Genomic DNA, 18583 nt, shown 5'->3' on the forward strand with positions numbered 1-18583 from the left:
AATGACAACATAAACTCTGTTGATCAATGTGTCAGAGTCAGGTCAATAATCAGCAAAATAAAGAGGCAACCTACCAAATGCGTGAAAATATTTGCAAACATATATCAGGTAAGGGATTAATATCCAAAATATATAAGCAAATCAACAAATCAATAGCAAAAAACAAATAATCTGATTTTTAAAGTGGGCAGGGGACCGAATAGACATATTTCTAAAGAAGACATGCAAATAGCCAACAGTATATGAAAAGATGCTCAACACTATGAATCATCAGGGGATGCAAATCAAAACCACAATAAGATATCACCTCACATCTGTTAGAATGGCAGTTATCAAAAAGACAAGAGATAATAAGTGTTGGCAAGGATGTGGAGAAAAGGAAACCCTTGTGTACTCTTGGTGGGATTGTAAATTGGTGGTGCAGCCACTATGGAGAACAGTATGGAGGAGGTTCCTCAAAAAATTAAAAATAGAACTACCATATGATCCAGCAATTCCATTTCTGGGTATATATCTGAAGGAAATGAAAACACTATCTAGAAGAGATGCCTACATGCCCATGTTCATCACAATATTATTCGCAATAGCCAAGATGTGGAAACAACCTAAGTGTCTATGAACAGATGAATGGTTAAAGAAAATTTGAGATGTCTATTCAATGAAATATTATTTAGCCATAAAAAGAAGGAAATCCTGCCATTTGGGACAACATGGATGAACTTTGAGAACATTATCCTAAGTGAACTAAATTGGACAGAGAAAAATAGTATATATTTGTGGAGTCTATAAAAAAACCAAATTCATAGAAACAGGGTGGCATGGTGATTACCAGGGGGTGACGGTAGGGGAGTCAATGAGGAGACATTGATTAAAAGATACAAACTTGCAAATATAAGTTTGATATGTTTTAGGCATCTAATTTCAGCATGGTGACTGTAGCTCATACTGTATATTACTTGAAAGTTGCTAAGAGAGTAGATCTTTTTTTAACATCTTTATTGGAGTATAATTGCTTTACATTGTTGTGTTAGTTGCTGCTGTATAACAAAGTGAATTAGCTATGCATATACGTATATCCCCTCCCTCTTGCGTCTCCCTCCCACCCTCCCTATCCCACCCCTCTAGGTGGTCACAAAGCACCGAGCTGATCTCCCTGTGCTATGCGGCTACTTCCCACTAGCTATCTATTTTACAGTTGGTAGTGTATATATATCAGTGCTACTCTCTCACTTCGTCCCAGCTTACCCTTCCCCCTCCCCATGTCCTCAACTCCATTCTCTATGTCTGTGTCTTTATTCCTTTCCTGCCACTAGATCTTAAAGTGATATTTACAGTGAAAATTATAGCCTAGATGCATATATTTTTTAAAGAAATGAAAATTAATAAGAAAATGCTCAAAGAGGACATAAAATTAGAAAAATAAACTGAACCCAAAGATGTCAGATGGGAAGAAATCAAAATTTCAGAAGCAAAAAATATTAAAATAGAAAACAAAAAGCAATGGAAGTAAAAAAGTGAAAAAAAGCAAAAGCGAAAGCTTGTTATTTGAAAAAAAAAAATCAGTGAACCTCCAGCAAGACGGATAAAGAAGAAAGAGATACCACAAATTAGTAGTATTGGGGATGAAAAGGGAAATAACTACAAATACAGTAAATACTTTTGAAAACGAAGACTACTATAAACAATACTACTAATGAATTTGAAAACCTAGATGGAATGGACAATTGCTTAGAAAAACTAAGATATCCAAAACTGACTGTAAAAGAAAGAGAAGACCTGAATAGACCTATAACTATTATAGAAATTCAATCAATTATACGTCTATTTAGTCATGAAAAACACTCCACCTCACCAATAATCAGGGGAAATGTGAGTTAAAACAACAGCATGATGCCATTTCAAAAAACTAGCAATTGACAGAAAAGGAAATGTCTGATAGTAACAAGAGTAGGCAAAGATATGGAGAAAGGGTAACACCCAGACACCATGGGTGGGAGTGCAAACTGGGACAGGTACTTTGGAGTAAAGATGAAGTTGTTTACTCCCTACCAACCTGCAAGTCTAGGTTTACACCCTGGAGAAACCTTTGCTCATACACACAAGAAGATATGTCCTACATTTCATTTATTTAGCCAATAGACAGTGTGCCAAGCATTTCAGGACCCTATGTGCCAAACCATTGTGCATTGTTGGGAAATAACCTACTTTCTATTAATGGCAAAATGAAAATACTGTAATCTACTCATAAACGGAAAAATCCATGCAGCAGATGAAAATAATGGAATCGTTTGAAACATAGCTATATCTCTTAATCATAAGGCTAAGTTTTAAGTTACAGAAAGAAACCCAGAATATGTTAGCATTTAGGTTAATTTGGAAACCATACAAAACAGTATATGTATAGTCCAGAAGCATCAGCATCACCTGGGAGCTTATTAGAAATGCAGAATCTCAGGTCCACCCCAGACCCACTGAATCACACCCTCTGGGGGTCGGTTCAGAAATCTGTGTTTTTGATAGTATCTCCATGTGATTTGTGTGCATGTGAAAGTTTGAGAAACATTTGTGTGTATTACATATGGATACATCCATATGTAATAAAAATATTAAAACATGGATAGGAAGGTCCACACCAAATTCAGAATAGTGGTTACCTCTGGAGAGAGAGAAAGGAGGGAAGTGGAGTGAGGAAGAATACAAAGGGGGGTTTATTTATATCTGCAATGCTTTATTTCCTTTAAAAATATGACACAAGCATGGTAAAACATAATTAATGTTGACTAATCTGAGTGATGGGTACACAGATTTTTTTTGTCTTTTTCTCTGTACATTGTACATTTCAAAATTCCTCAATAAAAATTAGGAAAAGGAAGTGATAATCCCATCCAAATAATTAAATGGAATATGACTCTTTCTTATTTAATATCATGTCCAACCGACGTCATACCAACTGTTGTTTGTACCTGTTGCTTTTAGGCGGGTCAGGGAGTTAAACAGCAGCAACACTAAAAAGTTTCTGGAAGAAAGAAAGCGAGTAAGTATTTTATAATTTTCTTGACACTTTTCCTTTAAAAAAACTATAAACAGTAACTCATGCTTAGAAAGCAGACTACTAGCTAATTTGCTTAATTTGCTTTTTCTGTACGTCAAACATTCTAGCTTCTCTTCTCTGCTCCCTGAAAGCTAAATTAATCTCTCACTGAAATTTTTAAGGTAATTATTTGCTCCATTTTATACAGAAAATGAAGCCAGATTTTAATCGTGAACAAGTACTCTTGTTTTCTAAGATTTTGGCAGGAACTATCTTGCCAGTAAAAATTATGGGTTTAAACTCTCCCAGTTTTCAGGCTATTTTTCTTTCTTCTTTTTTATTTTTTTTTATATCCGTCACTTAAGTTGCAAACTACCAACCTTCGTCCATAAGTTTTAAGATTACAACCCAAAGTTGACCAGATGTTTTGTTTTTTGTTTTGTTTTTTGCAGCTCGCAATGAAGCAGTCCAAAGAAATGGACCAGTTGAAAAAAGTCCAGCTTGAGCATCTCGAATTCCTAGAGAAACAGAACGAGCAGGTATTTCACCTAAAAAGCATAAAAAGTTGTAGGCAGCCAGCCAGCTTCGGGAGGCAAATCCCTTAGATCAGAGTCACCCTTCTGCTAAAGCCCGTGGCCTGAGTAGTGGCACGGAAAGATGGCTAGAAAAATTTGGTGCCTACTGTACTTACCCCATTTCATCCACCAAGAACAGAAAGTATTCTTTTTTGAAGTGGGAGAGGAATGTGGCTGTGGGGAGAAAAGAATCAAAAGTCATGTTTTGATTAGATTATGGGGATTCTAAGAAGGACATTACTGAGAGGAGGAGAAAACAGGTTACAAATTGTTTCTTCATTTTCACTTAGAGTTTTATCACTTGTACCCTAGAGACAAGTGAGGTTGCATTTAAAAGCAAATGAGAGAGACCACCTACTTTCAACCTCAATCTAAAAGTGAAGTTATAGAACCTTATTAGGCCTTACAAGTGAAACTTAGAGGCATAAGCCACCATAACGCTACAAACCACTGGAAGTGAGTGGATACCATACTCTTGGTGCTAAAGGCTAAATATACACAAATAAAAATAAACACAAAAAATGTACGCAAATAAAAAGAGTTATCCAAAATCCAGCTATTTAGTAGCTATCAGGCATATACCAACACCAGGATAAATGTGTGTTTACCTCGAGCAGTACATATAGATGGACTATAGCCCATCGGCCATCCGCACTCTCATTTCAGTTTGATGGAAGTACCTCTAGCTTATGTGGCAAAATGACCCTCAGCAGCAGTTAAAATTTCAGTCTGTCTCAGTCCAAATACATCTCTTTAGCTGTAGCTGGTTTGGAAGTTTCTAGATAATTCACTTCAATATAGAAGCTTTAAAGAGGTTTTGCTGAAATACGTACTTGTACTACATTATTCTTTCCTATTTCTTTTCATATATAAAGTAATACTATTTAAGGTATATTTTTTAAGAGTAAATGGCTTCCACTGAAGAACACCTAACTGGAAATTACACTAAAAACTACCTTTGAGAAAGTAAAACAAAACCATAAAATCTTTTTTTTTTTTTGTATTGCAATTGGGTAACAAATAAATCCAACTTCTGGTTTCAGATTCTTTACTTTTTGGTTGATAGAAGTTTTACTCATGGGCATACTTCTGAGTTATGTTTCCCATTTCCTTTCCAGCTAAATGCTTCTATTCATGAACAGTCCACAGATCCCTAAGGGGGACAATAAGTGTTTATTGTCCCATGGGCCCAACTCATTTGACCAACTCATAGATACATCACCTTCTGGTACAAGTTACTAATGATTTTGCTCCTAAAGCATTTCTCAGAAAGTGCTGGGGGGGGGGGGCGGGGGGGGATGGGGGAATGAGTAGGGGTAGAGCCACCATCTCCAAAACAATAGAATCCACTTTAGTGAATCAGGACTGGGTGGGGATAAGGATGCCTTAGAAGAAGGCACAATGGAGGTAAGATGCAGTTATGTTTCAGTTAGCTAAATTAAGAAACTACTTAGAAATCATTGTGTTGCTTGGCAACAAGTTTGACTAAAGAATATAAATGTGCTAAAAATTACTCATCACTACAATAGTGGTGTATATCAGAGCTAGAGAGTACGGTTACCTAGTCTTTTTAGTTTGAGAGCTAAATTGCATAATTTAAAAATCACTTTGGGCTTTTATCCTAATACATGTGTAACTCAAATCACACCAGAGTTCTTGCACTGAAATACTGGATTAGTGATAACTGTACTGATTGGATCATATTGGGAGAATAGTGACCTTTTGTTCCAAAAATTCATATAATGCCTTTCAGTGGGTCACAGGTAATGTCTACCACCCACACCTGATACTTTGAGTCACAGAAGCTTAGGAAAAAACATGAGAAGGCTTGAGATTTGATGAAGATTTAATGAGATTCCATGAAAAGAAATTCAAGATATAGTGACACTTCCAGCAAATGTAGAATTAGGACTTGAATTTCTTTGTTAAGCTTTGCTTTACAAATATGGCCTATTCTATAGCAAATTCAATCCCAGGTATTTCTGGTATACCTTTTTTTTTTTTTTTTTTTTGGAATTTAAAGATCAGAGACCTCTCAATTCAGTTACTCGGTGTGTTTCAACACTGTCATAGACACAGGGCAAAAGACATAGTGACTCTGTTTCTTCCCTCATAATAGGCGAGGTCTGGAACCATTTGGAGAGCTCCCTTTATAACCAATATTTCATTGGCAGAAAACAGTTTCCTGTCTCCAGGCAATCCCAAACTTGTATAACAATCTCCCAAACTACTGTTAAACCCCAAGACTTTTTTCTGTTTCTAAGCCAAAAATAAATGAATTTTAACATTCTCCCATAATACCTCCCTTTAAGGTTTCTTACCTGCTTTCCTGCGACCCTAATCGCCTAAATTCTCCCAGTCACTCCCAAAGAAAAGCCTGGAATCGATCTACTTCATTAGCTAGACAGTGTTGAGGGCATTGGTAGAAACAACTCAAGTTTTGATATATTTGGGTCCTGACTCTGGATCCTAACTTCATATGGCCTTTTAAAGCCTCCTAATGGCCTTGTCTACTTGGTCAGCCAGTTATTCATTTAAAACTCCAAAGTGTTTTTGCTGCTGTTTCCCATCGACCTCCCAGCCACACAGGAGCTCATCCTTCTTGACACGCACCATTTCAAACCTGAAATGCTCCATTACTGTCACATCCAAGTTTTAAAAATTGATTTTTGCCATCAATCCTATCATTTAATAAAGAAAGGTGAGGGGGTCTCGCTCAAGGGAGGGTTCCCCACTCACTGCCCCACAAGAGAGACGCAGTCTGGGCTAATAGGCATCGGTCGTTTGTTTTGTTCTTTTTTTTTTCTGTTGAGATCAACTTGGGGGAAGTTTGTCACTGACGGTTGTATACATGTTTTAGTCTTAGCTTTTTGCTTTTCTGTATATGGTTTTGCATTCATTTTTCAAATTCACTTCAGTATTCATTTATTTTCTTTGTTTTGTATGTATGACTCAATTTTGACATTACTATTTTTGTACAAACAGCTTTTGAAATCCTGTCATGCAGTGTCCCAAACGCAAGGTAGGACTGAAAACTCTGATAAGCAAGACATTGCCTTCCTGCTCAACTACATCCGTATTCTTGGTGCTTTGATGATTCACATCTGCTCATGACTAGTTAAGATCACAAGGGTTTGATTTAAAAGTGTGACTATTTAATGCTTGGATTTCTGATGTAATATTCAAACCAAAATGGCCAACATCTTGAGAGAATTATTTCTGATGGAGTTTTAGTAGCCTTTCCAGTTGCAGACCTGGGGAACTCAAGTCATGCTAATGAAGATGTACCCAGGCATCAAAAACAGTGATGTATGGTTGTTGTTTGGACAGACCACAGCTAAGACTGGGTCACAGAGTCATATCTTTCACAAACATTAATATGACTGCCATCAATTTTTAGAGCACCCTGGTAAAAGTTCATTGGTGGTTTTTAATGACAAAGAGTTATGGTTTGCGTGCAGAAACATTATACAATGTCATTATACAATGACTCTTGGCATGCTTTGTGTTAGATCCAATCTGCCAGGGACCTTAATCACCCCTTATAAGTGACCATATGATTTATTGTTCAAACAAGATAGTTTTGAAAGTGAAAGGGGAAGCTGTTCGTAATAGCCAAGACCATGGGCATAAATTGAAACCGTCCTTGACAAGTGGGCATGAATGGTCACCCTGCTCATATGAGAAGCTGGCTCTTGGAATCCTTTTTTAGTGTTAATATGATCCTTCTTTCTAAACAGTGTTCAATATTGTCTTTAAATGCTAGAGGGGGAGAAGCATAGGGAATCCTTTATTACTACTTAGTGAACATAAAAGTATTTAATTTCAAGTGCTGATAATGTTTCACTGTCATCTCTTATGAATATTGCTTGTGTCATAGTTTCATGTTTGTATATTTTTCTCCATTTCTTCATTTCTCTATTAGAGCATTATTATATCTCAGGCATAAAAAAATCTGGGGAGGGGGAACCGTCCATCCCAAATGTAAGCAGAAAGTTATCATCTTTAATGTTATTATATCCATCCTCACCAAAATGAAATTTAAAGCCACAATATAAAAATAACGATAAGGACTTCCCTGGTGGCGCAGTGGTTAAGAGTCCGCCTGCCGATGCAGGGGACACGGGTTCGTGCCCCTGTCCGGGAAGATCCCACATGCTGTGGAGCAGCTAGGCCCGTGAGCCATGGCCGCTGAGCCTGCGCGTCTGGAGCCTGTGTTCTGCAACGGGAGAGACCACAACAGTGAGAGGCCCGCGTACCGCAAAAAACAAAAAAACCCATAAAACAAACAAACAGACAAACAAAAATAACGATAAGAAGGAACTCACTCTATGGTCTGTGGGTTAAACTAATTTTGTAGCAGGACTTCATTTGGGACATTTAGATGCTCATAGTATGATCTGCAGAGTTGACCAAATCCTCCCAATGACCTTCCATTTGGTTGGAATACCTAAGTAGACATGAATAGTAACATCAGAGCTCATGAGAGTCCTCCTCTTGAGTTATATCTTTCTATATCCATGTTTCCATTTTTAAATGCCCTTTATTTCAAAATGATGTGTCACTAAAAAAGGACAGGGTGCTTTATTGTTCCTCTGAAAGATCCATGTATTGGGTTGGAAGAAAGCATGCGGCTGGAAAGTAAAAGATAAAATGAACCAATTGATTTCCCCTATTTTGCCAGGCAATGATTTGTCATCAGAACCTGTCCCCATATGACGCCTTTCCACCCCCCAAATCAGCTGGTTGTCTTCTTGACAGCCTTAATTCATGAGATTGAGTTCACCGTGGCTTACTTCCTGGGGTGGACCATAAAAAATGAATGACTCCAGAGAAGTGAGAGCCTATGAGGATAGTTTTTGGACAATAGCATTCCAGGAACCCTACATATTCCTGTAACGTTCTGTTTGCAGCATACTCCAACCAAATCAATGTGATATGCTCCCACCTGAACTTCTCCATCAGTGAAATTCTTAGGCAACTACTTTAAATTAAATTTCAGGCTATTTGGGGAATAAATCGTGCATAAGCAATGCATATTCTAAAAGTGATCAAATTATCTACACACAGTCAAGGCATGTCAATCTGTAGAAACTAAATCAAACAGTTAGACACGACATAATCTATGAGTAACAGGCGTAGCCTCTTCTCAAGTTGTTTTCCTGGTACTGTGTGGACCAGTCCTTCTCAGACTTTAACGTGCATAAAAATTTCCTGGCAATCTTATTAAAATGCAGATTCTGGGTCAGTAGGTCTGGGGTGGAGTCCAAGATTCTGCATTTCTCACAAGATCCCAGGTGATGCTGATGATGCTGGTCCATGGACCACACTTTAAGTAGCCAGGACATAATGACAAGCATCAAATTTACGGGAGAAGAGAGGTTGGGTTTGCTCTATGGCTTCAGGAGAGGATTTCAACATGTAAGGTCACGTTTCTGATGTTACAGGCGAAGGAGATGCAGCAGATGGTGAAATTGGAAGCCGAGATGGACCGCAGACCAGCAACAGTTGTGTGAAACTCCAGGACGCAAACTGAAACCGCAGAACCACTGCATCAAAAGAGCACTCCCAAAGTTCTGAACACAAATTCCGTGGAAGAAAGCTGATGTCTTTTGCGTTTCCTTTATGTATAGACAAGATGGCACCTGAAACCACAGAGAATTACGTACTTCTCTTAAATATTTTGAATACTGAATTTCCTTGGCCAACTAAAAGTAGCTACAAATCCCCCAAAATTACGATTCCAATAAGGCAGAGTTTACCCATTGATCATACCACTTAAACATGTTTGCTATAAAGTATCATCACAGATAAATGAGCTTGGTGTTAACAACTCTGCTTTGTGATGCATTAGGACATGTTTGAGCAACAGCAAAAATAGTGTATTAGCCATGTGATAGTAAGCGCATGCACTAGGGGGAAAAAAAACTCTGTCTACAAATTTATCAGCAGAAGTGGTGATCTGCTAGACAAATAATCTGGGGGAATTTTTCTACATCTAAGTTACCTCATCAGTAAGTGCCAAGTCTCCACCATGCCATAAGAAGCTAACTTCCTGTAACAGTTGTGGAAATTATTAGAACAATAGGAAAAAAAAAAAAAAGAACAGTGTCCCTGTGCCAAAACCCATCAGTGCTCAAAAGGAGAACTCTGTCAGGCACTTTTAAGAAAGTTGACATCTGACATTGCTTTCTAGGAATTGCTTCTGCCAATTCCAGATTATTACAGCTCACTCTTACACCATAAAGATTGTGAAGTGGTTATTGGCAAACGTTTGTAAATGTGACCATGTATAAAGTATTTATACTCCTAATTCTCACTGTCAGAGAGCAAAATCATCTAAGTATTGCCACATGACAAGATTAGTAAACAGGAATACTAGAACTATGTTTGCATGATACACAAGCACCAATTACGACTAATCCGTACACAGTTAACCTAATGCAAGTAAATACTGGTTAAGAAAATGTATGGCACAGAATATAATTTGACTCTCAAGACTTTTAGCATAATGAAGAAGTCTATATATATGTGTATATGAATTATGTGGGCATTCTTGATACTTCAAGTTCTAGTTTCAAAAAAAATACATAACTAATTTAATTTTACACAAAAATATTTATGCAGATTTTCAGAATTTCATATCAGGAAATAACCTTTTTATGTCTGTTAAATATCAAAACAATTTGCTACAGTGTTAATCTGCATGGTCTTTAAGCCTGCTGTAGTTGTGTTGCAGAGAGTGCATGAAGAAGTCCCCCCTGGGAATGGAGCCATGCCCCAAAGCCCAGAGGAGTGCATGGAAACTGTAATCTAGAGCTAATCAGATTACTGATTTTAGGGCACAAACCACCAACTGAATTGTTGTATATGCTTGTACAGATTGATTCTGTGTGTTCCTCTGAATAAAGCAGAGAAAATTATGTTACCATCAATATTGAAATTAAACTTCCAACTTCTCTAATAAAAAATGAAAACACATCTAACACCCGTCAGAGTATTTGCTCCCAAAGATGCTTTCCAGTGTACTTTTCCTGTTTCATAAAAGATCTCTTCATTGAAGGGGGCTTATGCATGACCCAACACATTTTGCTCCTGACACAAAACAGGCTGATTCTAGTTGACTCCCAATGTAAAGTACTTGTTTTTTTTTTTTTTCTTTTTCTCATATTTATCCTTTGAACTGGCTTCTGTGAAATTCTCTGGTTTCAAATTTCCTTATCTGTAAGACAGTGGAGTTAGACTATGTATCTTTCAACACTAACATCCCATGAAAAATGATGGCTATTAAAATGGTACCACATTTGGATGGCCAGTTTTCAGAGATTCCAAATGGCTCCCTCATCAAATCAAATAGCTTCTTCCCAGTGCTCACCATTCTGTAGCACTTGACTGAATCCATCACTCCCCTGCTCTTTGCTCTTCTTCTGAGAGAGAAGCAGAAAAAGTAGGAGCAAACTCTTACTTTTCCCATTTTTCTGATTATTTCTTCTCTGGCTTTTCATCCTCCTACACTGCCATCAGTATTTCTGAGGTCCAGCTTAAATCCAGAGCCAGTTTTTTTCTTTAACCCAGATTACTTTCAGTGTTTGAGATATCTTACTCCCTGAAAGGATCCATTGTAATAGGATGAAAATGTACACACAGCTCAAATGTACAACAAAAAGATGTGTTTATTTTCAATTGTAAGTTCATATTGCACTCAAATCCTGCATTCTTACTTATTATGAAGGAAAAAAAAAATCCTGCCAATTACAGTTACTCAGCCTCTTCCAACTTAAAAATAAAAAACACACCTATTTCAGAGGCATATTAAATTACTTCAAAGTCAAACCCCCAGTTAGAGTTCCCTCCCCCTTAAGGAGGTCTCCCTGCTTCTTTCCCCAGGTGGCCTCTTGGTGTGAAGAGAAGCCTGTGTGTCCTCCTGGCAATGGGGAGGAGCATCTGGTCTCCTCTGTGGAGTGGTCCTAACTGCCTGCAAGGTGGGCCCTTCCATCCCAGTGTCTCAAGGTTTCTGCTCAGAGGAGTTTTCACCCTAGGCTCATTTTTTCCAACATTCTTCTGGGATACACAGAAACTTCTGGAGTTTGTTGGGAACCAGAGGTGCTAGCTCAGGTTCATCCATTTAAATACCTCCTTTGGCCATTTTTCAGCTTCTAACGCCGTGCTGTTCCAATACCACGGGGGTTTCTCCAGGAGGCTTGTAATTTTCTAGAGCTATGCCACAAGAAGCAAGAAGCAAGCCTATAGAGGTTCTACTACATCTTCCTTCTCCCACCTCCAGGACTTTTTGTCCCAATCTGGGGATCAAGGCACTTGACTCAATTCTTACCTTTCTCCCTCCTATCAGCCCTGAAAGGATATTCAGCTGCTCACGGATGATTGATTGGAATGCTCATACTGGACTGTACTTCTTCCCTAAGTAGGTTGTTCTTCCCCTTTTGGGGGGATAAAAGGCTTCATGGAAAAGAAAGCAGATTGACAAGATAGGGAAACCCATCGGGAAGTACCATATTTCATCAAATCCAAGACATCGTTGATTAGAACATACCCATTACTATTTTATATTCCACAAAGAATGAAAGCATGCTGCCAGTTAAACTATGACACACCATCCAGGGATTATAAGACACATCTCAATTTCAGGGATGTTAAAATGTAGAAAATATGTGAAGCTTGGAATCCATGAAATATATAGTATTTCAAAAAATACTATGCAAGCTACTCAAATCCCAAGTCTTAATGGGGGTGGGGGGGACTTAGTTTTAAAGATAGAGCACAAGAGAAACCTTATATCAGAAAACCTAAACTAAAGGACACTTACACGATTGGGTTTGAAATTTAGCAGTGAGCTTCCTGGAAAGCATTTCAAAAGCAGAAAGAAATCTATTTCTCACCATCAATTCAAAGAATGTTCTTTATGTGTATTTTCCTTAGCTGTTTCATTCAGTCACATGCCTTCAATTTCTACTTCTCTGAACATAATTCTTACTTCTCCTAAGCTCTGGTTCTTCCTCTTAGCTTTTCGGTTAAACAAGTGGCCCACATGCACATTGTATGTAATTAATCAAAAAAAGAGACCCTCCCTCCATCTGTCCTCCCTAACAGTCCATAACAGGCGCTAAACCTTGTGTGCTTCCACACTCAATCTGTTTATAAAACCCATGAATTCTACCCTGTCTTGGAAGTTGCCTTCTCCCTTACAACTTTTCTCATTCTTCAACACCCAAAATTGAATTTCTTTGCCCCTCAAATCTCTTCTACACCTAGGTTAATTTTCCCAAACAGCAGCTCTGATCATATTACTATCTGGCTGGTAAAGCCTGAGTTCCAATCCACTACCTAAAGAATAGTGTTGAGATTACTGATATCAGCATTCAGCTTGGGCCCCAGACTGCACCTTCACTTAGCCAATCTGGATTATCACTATTCTCTGTTCACACACGTAGCACACATCTTTCCTAGCCATGTCACATGATGATGTTCTATCAATTCTTAAAAGCAACCTCCCAAAATGCCACCTCCAAAACTCCCCTCATTCCCCCAAGCAAGAAATCATCTGCCCTTCTGAATGTATCCATTTATACTTTAAAAGTTGTTTAAGCATAGACTTTTCCACCAGCCCAGACTAATTTCTTTTCAGGCTTTGTTTATTTGCTTTGCAAAGAACAGGTAGTCAGTAACTACCCAATGACCATTTGTTTCCTATGAATAAAGGGTTTGTAACTATCTGTTTGGCCCCTTGTGCAATGTCCTTCAATGAAAGGCTAAAGTAAGTTTCCTTCTCAATTTCAAGAAAAAAATTTTCCTCAGTTCATATTGTTAGCATCCTTTCAAAGCAGTAGGACTCTTACAATAGTTAACAGGCAATGTGGCTCCACCAACACTAAGTGTGATTATGGAGAGTGAAGAGGGAACACGCTGCATTATTTCAGTGCTGAGGTTGTCTTAGAGATGCCTCGTTCCAAGCCCTCAACAGCTTCTCTTTATCATCACATGTGAAAGTTTAGCAGAAGACCACTCTTCTCTACAACTTTCCCTTGATGCTTGCCATTTCACAGAATCCCAAGCACAACTTTAATGTCATAATAAATCCTGGGTAATGCCTCTGGGATGAATTTTTATGAGCCATCTTCTTTAATAATATATCATGAAAAGCGTTCTGCTCCATAGGTTAGAATAATGCAAAAATATTAGGAAGGGAGTGGGGAGATGATTAAAAATAGCAGTGTCATTGCTTTTACATTAAAAGAAAAAATAGGTGGCAGCACTTTACTCGATTAATGAAGCAATGCCTCTTCCTCTCCTGTCCTCATGATACTTCCTTGGAAATTTGGGGCAAGGGACAGTCCCCAAGCTACTTCATCCTGGACATTTTTGAGACCCCTTAAAGTCTCCACCAAGATAAAATTTGGAAAACTTTTCCAAAGGAGGCCAGTTTAATATTGTATACCTAATCACTCACACCATGACCCAATAGCTTTAGGTGAGTCAAATGTATTTAAAACATAACAAGAGAGATAAAAGAATTTGATCCTTGATTGTTTCTAAACTTATATAACTTGAATGCGGAAATGTTATACTTGTCGCTCAAAATACTTATTGCTTACCCTTTTCAAGCAATATATATGCTTAATTTTCTCACACACAGCTTTTTTTTTTTTTTTTTTTTTGCGGTACGTGGGCCTCTCACTGTTGTGGCCTTTCCCGTTGCGGAGCACAGGCTCTGGACGCACAGGCTCAGCGGCCATGGCTCACGGGCCCAGCCACTCCACGGCATGTGGGATCTTCCCGAACCGGGGCATGAACCCATGTCCCCTGCATCGGCAGATGGACTCTCAACCACTGCGCCACCAGGGAAGCCCTCACACACAGCTTTTAAACTTTATCTCTTTCTTCTCTGTAGAAAAAACTTGGTGTTTGTGTTAGAGAGTGGTGCTCATAATGCAGCATGTTGAACCCTATAGACTATAAGACTAAATTATGAATTCTTATATACCTTGACTGACACACGAATGGTTGTAGTGAACACATTCTCAGCATTGAACTAACTTTATTCATCGATCAAATATTTATTAGGAGCCCACTGTAGTCCTCTATATGTTCAAATATTGGATTGGCCAAAAAGTTCGTTCAGGTTTTCCATAAGATGTTGCAGAAAACCCTGAATGATATTTTTGGCCAATCCAGTAGTTTTTAACTAGTAATATATTACTTTTTTAATTATTTGTAATTATAGTTTTAGGCCATGCCAGTATGACAGATGGGTTGCATTAATGGCCCCAATTTGTCATGCCTTCCTCTACCCCTGCCCTTTGGTAACACCCTGCTGCACTGACTTTGGGCTTGGTCATGTAATTTGCTTCCACCACTGGGATGGCAGCAAACTTGTCAAAGCAGAGGTGCATTTTTGTTTCTTCCCTTGGATCTCTGCCACTGCCATGAGAACGAGTGCAGGCTGGCCTGCTGGTGGTGGGGGAGACTCACAGAGAGTTGAGTCATCTTGTCCACCGTACTAGCTGACAGCTGATGCGTGAGCTTGCATCTAAGACCAGCCAAGCTTTTCCCAAACGAGTAGAACCACCCAGCCAGACTACAAACTCATGAGAAACAGTAAACAGGTGTTATTTGGGGTTGGTCTGTTATGTGGCAATAGTTAATACATCCAAGTCTTGGGAATATGAAGATGATAAAAGTGTCATCTCAGAATTCCAGAAACTGCGCATAAATAAAGCCATTGGAATCACTGATGTGAGTGGGACATAGTTTTCTCTTCCACTGAACCATGCCAACTACTAAGCTGCCATGTTTGGTGTCTCTTGCATCTCATTGTGTCTGGATCTATTTCCTTTTGGAACCTTCTGAGGGTCTGTTGTTCACGTCTTCTAACTTGGACTGCTGATGCTTTCAACCTTGTCATTTGACATACACCTCTTTCTTCTTCTTTTAATTCCCCCTCCTTCTTTTCTTATTTTTTGTTGTTTGTTTTTAAACATCTTTTTCCTTCCTTTGGGCTCCTCAGTCAATAAAATTATATCATGTGAACAACCCTAGCTACTAATATTCATTGGTTGTTTTTAGATATTTTGTCTGAGTTATGAATCCTTATGTTTCCAGAAAAATGGAAGACATTCAGGTAAATAGGTAAATGGGGGATTACTTTACTACATAACCTTGTCCAATCACATAAAATGAAACAGTTTTTTCTTTTTATTTAATAGTCTAGCAATGGAATTGTATAGTATTGGAAAATAACATAGATTTTTAAAGCAACATTTTAAAAGAAAGATATATATTATATATTAATAGGAAAATTATGAAATAATTTATGTTAAATGATATATACTGAAATAAAATTCAACAAATAAAAATATTTTCTGTGGCTTGGAAATCTATTAAGCTAAACATCCATCGGCTCATCTTATGTTTCAGCAATTCTTCTCCAAGAGAAATGAGTGCATGTGTTCACCAGAAAATATGTTCTTCACTCATAATAGTAAAAAACTAGAAACAATTCAAATGTGCACCAATAGGAGAATGGATCAATAAAATCTGGTATATCTGATGCACGGTGAAATGCACAAAAGTGCTTACATTGTGATTCCATGTATATGAAACTCGAGGTAATCCCAATCCTGAAGGCCAGGATAGTGGTTCCTGTGGGAACCTTCTGCAATGATGGGAATAGTCTCTAGAACTAGTTCTTAAAGTATGCATCAAGGACCTCTTTGTGGACCAGTGTGTCCCCAAGAGCCCTTCAGAGGGTCTGCCAGGTCATCTTGTATCAAACCCATCTCTGTGGGAAACCAAATTTTCTTCATATACTTCAATGAAAACAGCAAATCACAACAGACTAAGCGAAGAAAAAGACACAAGAACTCAGATTACTTCTGTGAAGCCCGACATTAAAGAGATTTGCAACAACGTAAAACAATGTCACCCTTCCCACCAATATTTAGAAAATATAGTTGTTTTTATTGAAATATGCTATTTTAATAATACATTGGTTATATCTTAACATATGATGGGTTTATTATTTTGACTTTTCTCTGTTTCCCTTTCTAACATAGTAATATTGACTTTTTTTTTTTTTTTTTTTTTTTTTTTTTTTTGCGTTACGCGGGCCTCTCACTGTTGTGGCCTCTTCTGTTGCGGAGCACAGGCTCCGGACGCGCAGGCTTAGAGGCCATGGCTCACGGGCCCAGCCACTCCACGGCATGTGGGATCTTCCCAGACCGGGGTACAAACCCGTGTCCCCTGCATCGGCAGGTGGACTCTCAACCACTGCGCCACCGGGGAAGCCCAGTACTATTGACATTTAATTCACATAAATAAAAATCCTTTGAGTTTCTTAAAAATTTAAAGGGGTTTGAGACCAAATGGTAACTTTAAATCTTACATGTTTATAGCATTTAACAATCTTTCTCATTTAATCGCCATGTTACAGGCAAATCAAGAACATTATCACCGTTGCACAGATGGAGAAATTATTGAATCCAAGGTCATAAAGCCACATAATGGGAGATTAAGGAATAAAATACATTTATTCTCCAGCTTCTAAATTCCTCTTGCCTACAGAATCACCACCCTGAAACAGAGATCATCATATCTTATACCTGAAAAGCATGATCACAATACCACCTGACATTTTACAATTACAATTAACAAAGTGTTGCCACAGACACAATGTCATTTAATTGTCATGGCAACCTATTAGTGTGGGTTTTATCATCTTTTCTTCAAATGAGAAAATGATTGAGTGAGTCCCCCAGCACAGTGTATAGCACAATAAAGAACAAATAATAAGCTCTCTGCTCTGGTGCTATTGTAAATTAATTTATGTGTACAACCACAAGGAGTGTTCTGGGGAAAATGCAAAGGATATTTCCCTGACCTAGAAGGGTTTATTTGTTGATAATACATCAAAACTTGATAAATCCAATGCATTCCTAACCTTAATTAGATTCAAATAATACCAATCAAAAAGGAGCTTAGCTGCATAAAAAAATCTAAACAGGACTTTTCTTTGAAAGTCTAGCCTACAAGTCAGCAAACTATGCCCCACTGGGCAAATCCAGTCTGCTACCTGATTTTGGATGATCTACGAGCTAAGAATGCTTTTACATTTCTAAGTGGTTGGGGGAAAAAATTAAAGAAAACTATTTTTGACTTGCAAAAATTATATGAAATGAAAATTTCTGGGTCCATAAATAAAGTTGTATTGGAATACAGCCACACTTGTCAACTTATGTATGACTTATGGCTGCTCTCATGCTATACAACAAAACAGCAGGGTTAAACAGAGACTGCATAGCCCACAAAGTCTACAATAGTTACCATCTTCTCCTTTACAGAGAAAATTTGCCAGCCCTTGATCTAGCCCACTGGAGCTGAGTAAACAAGAGGGAAGGGGATTGAAGTACCCCAGAGTTGAGGAGCAGAGTGGTGAAAACACAGCTCTCTAGCTTTTGGAGAAGAGAAGCAATAAAGGGGCCTTGGAGTGCCCAAAGAATAGGCTTTTTGAAACCCAGGGTCTGGGCAGTGGCAGAACCTCAGATGGGAAGGCTACCTGACTGCTTTGCCAGCCTTTATAGAAGAAAGTGAGATAACAAGAAAGATGGCTGCCTTGGACATGTAGCCCAGTCCATGCTGGCTGGGACAAGGAATAATGGCAGCAGTGCCCTCTGGGACTGAGGAGTGGGTGCCTCCCCCACTCCTCAGGGCTTCCCAGTGTCATTTTATTGTCCAAAAGAAGGGGAAGAAGGCAATTAGGTGATGCTGGATGTCTCAACTTGTGATCTCCAAAAAGCAGGCCCTCAGACAAGAATTTGGGTACAAGTATTCTATTTTGGAGGTCATCTCAGGAAACATAATAAGAGAGTGGAGTGGGGGTGGATAGAACACTCGCGGTATAATAATGGTCACTGTTACTGCTGTGGGTAACTGGGGCTCCATCCCGCTGGGGACTCTGTGATGG

General features: G+C 38.5%; 1 protein-coding gene across 5 annotated transcripts in view; it reads left to right on the plus strand.

Moving 5' to 3' along the window:
- PLCB4 (phospholipase C beta 4) overlaps nt 1-10587 on the plus strand; it is a 428120-nt gene extending 417533 nt beyond the window's left edge. For 4 of the 5 annotated variants that reach the window (XM_049699214.1, XM_033440307.2, XM_033440308.2 and 1 more), the window contains 4 exons: nt 2977-3034; nt 3484-3570; nt 6592-6628; nt 9054-10587. In XM_049699214.1, the coding sequence (XP_049555171.1) occupies nt 2977-3034; nt 3484-3570; nt 6592-6628; nt 9054-9142 (271 nt within the window). In that variant the 3' untranslated portion in view covers nt 9143-10587. The remainder of the gene's footprint in view (nt 1-2976; nt 3035-3483; nt 3571-6591; nt 6629-9053) is intronic. The other variant, XM_049699215.1, reaches the window with a different exon arrangement.
- Nucleotides 10588-18583: the final 7996 nt, after the last annotated feature.

The sequence above is a fragment of the Orcinus orca genome, chromosome 16, assembly GCF_937001465.1.
Source record: "Orcinus orca chromosome 16, mOrcOrc1.1, whole genome shotgun sequence".
Lineage (NCBI taxonomy): Eukaryota > Metazoa > Chordata > Mammalia > Artiodactyla > Delphinidae > Orcinus > Orcinus orca.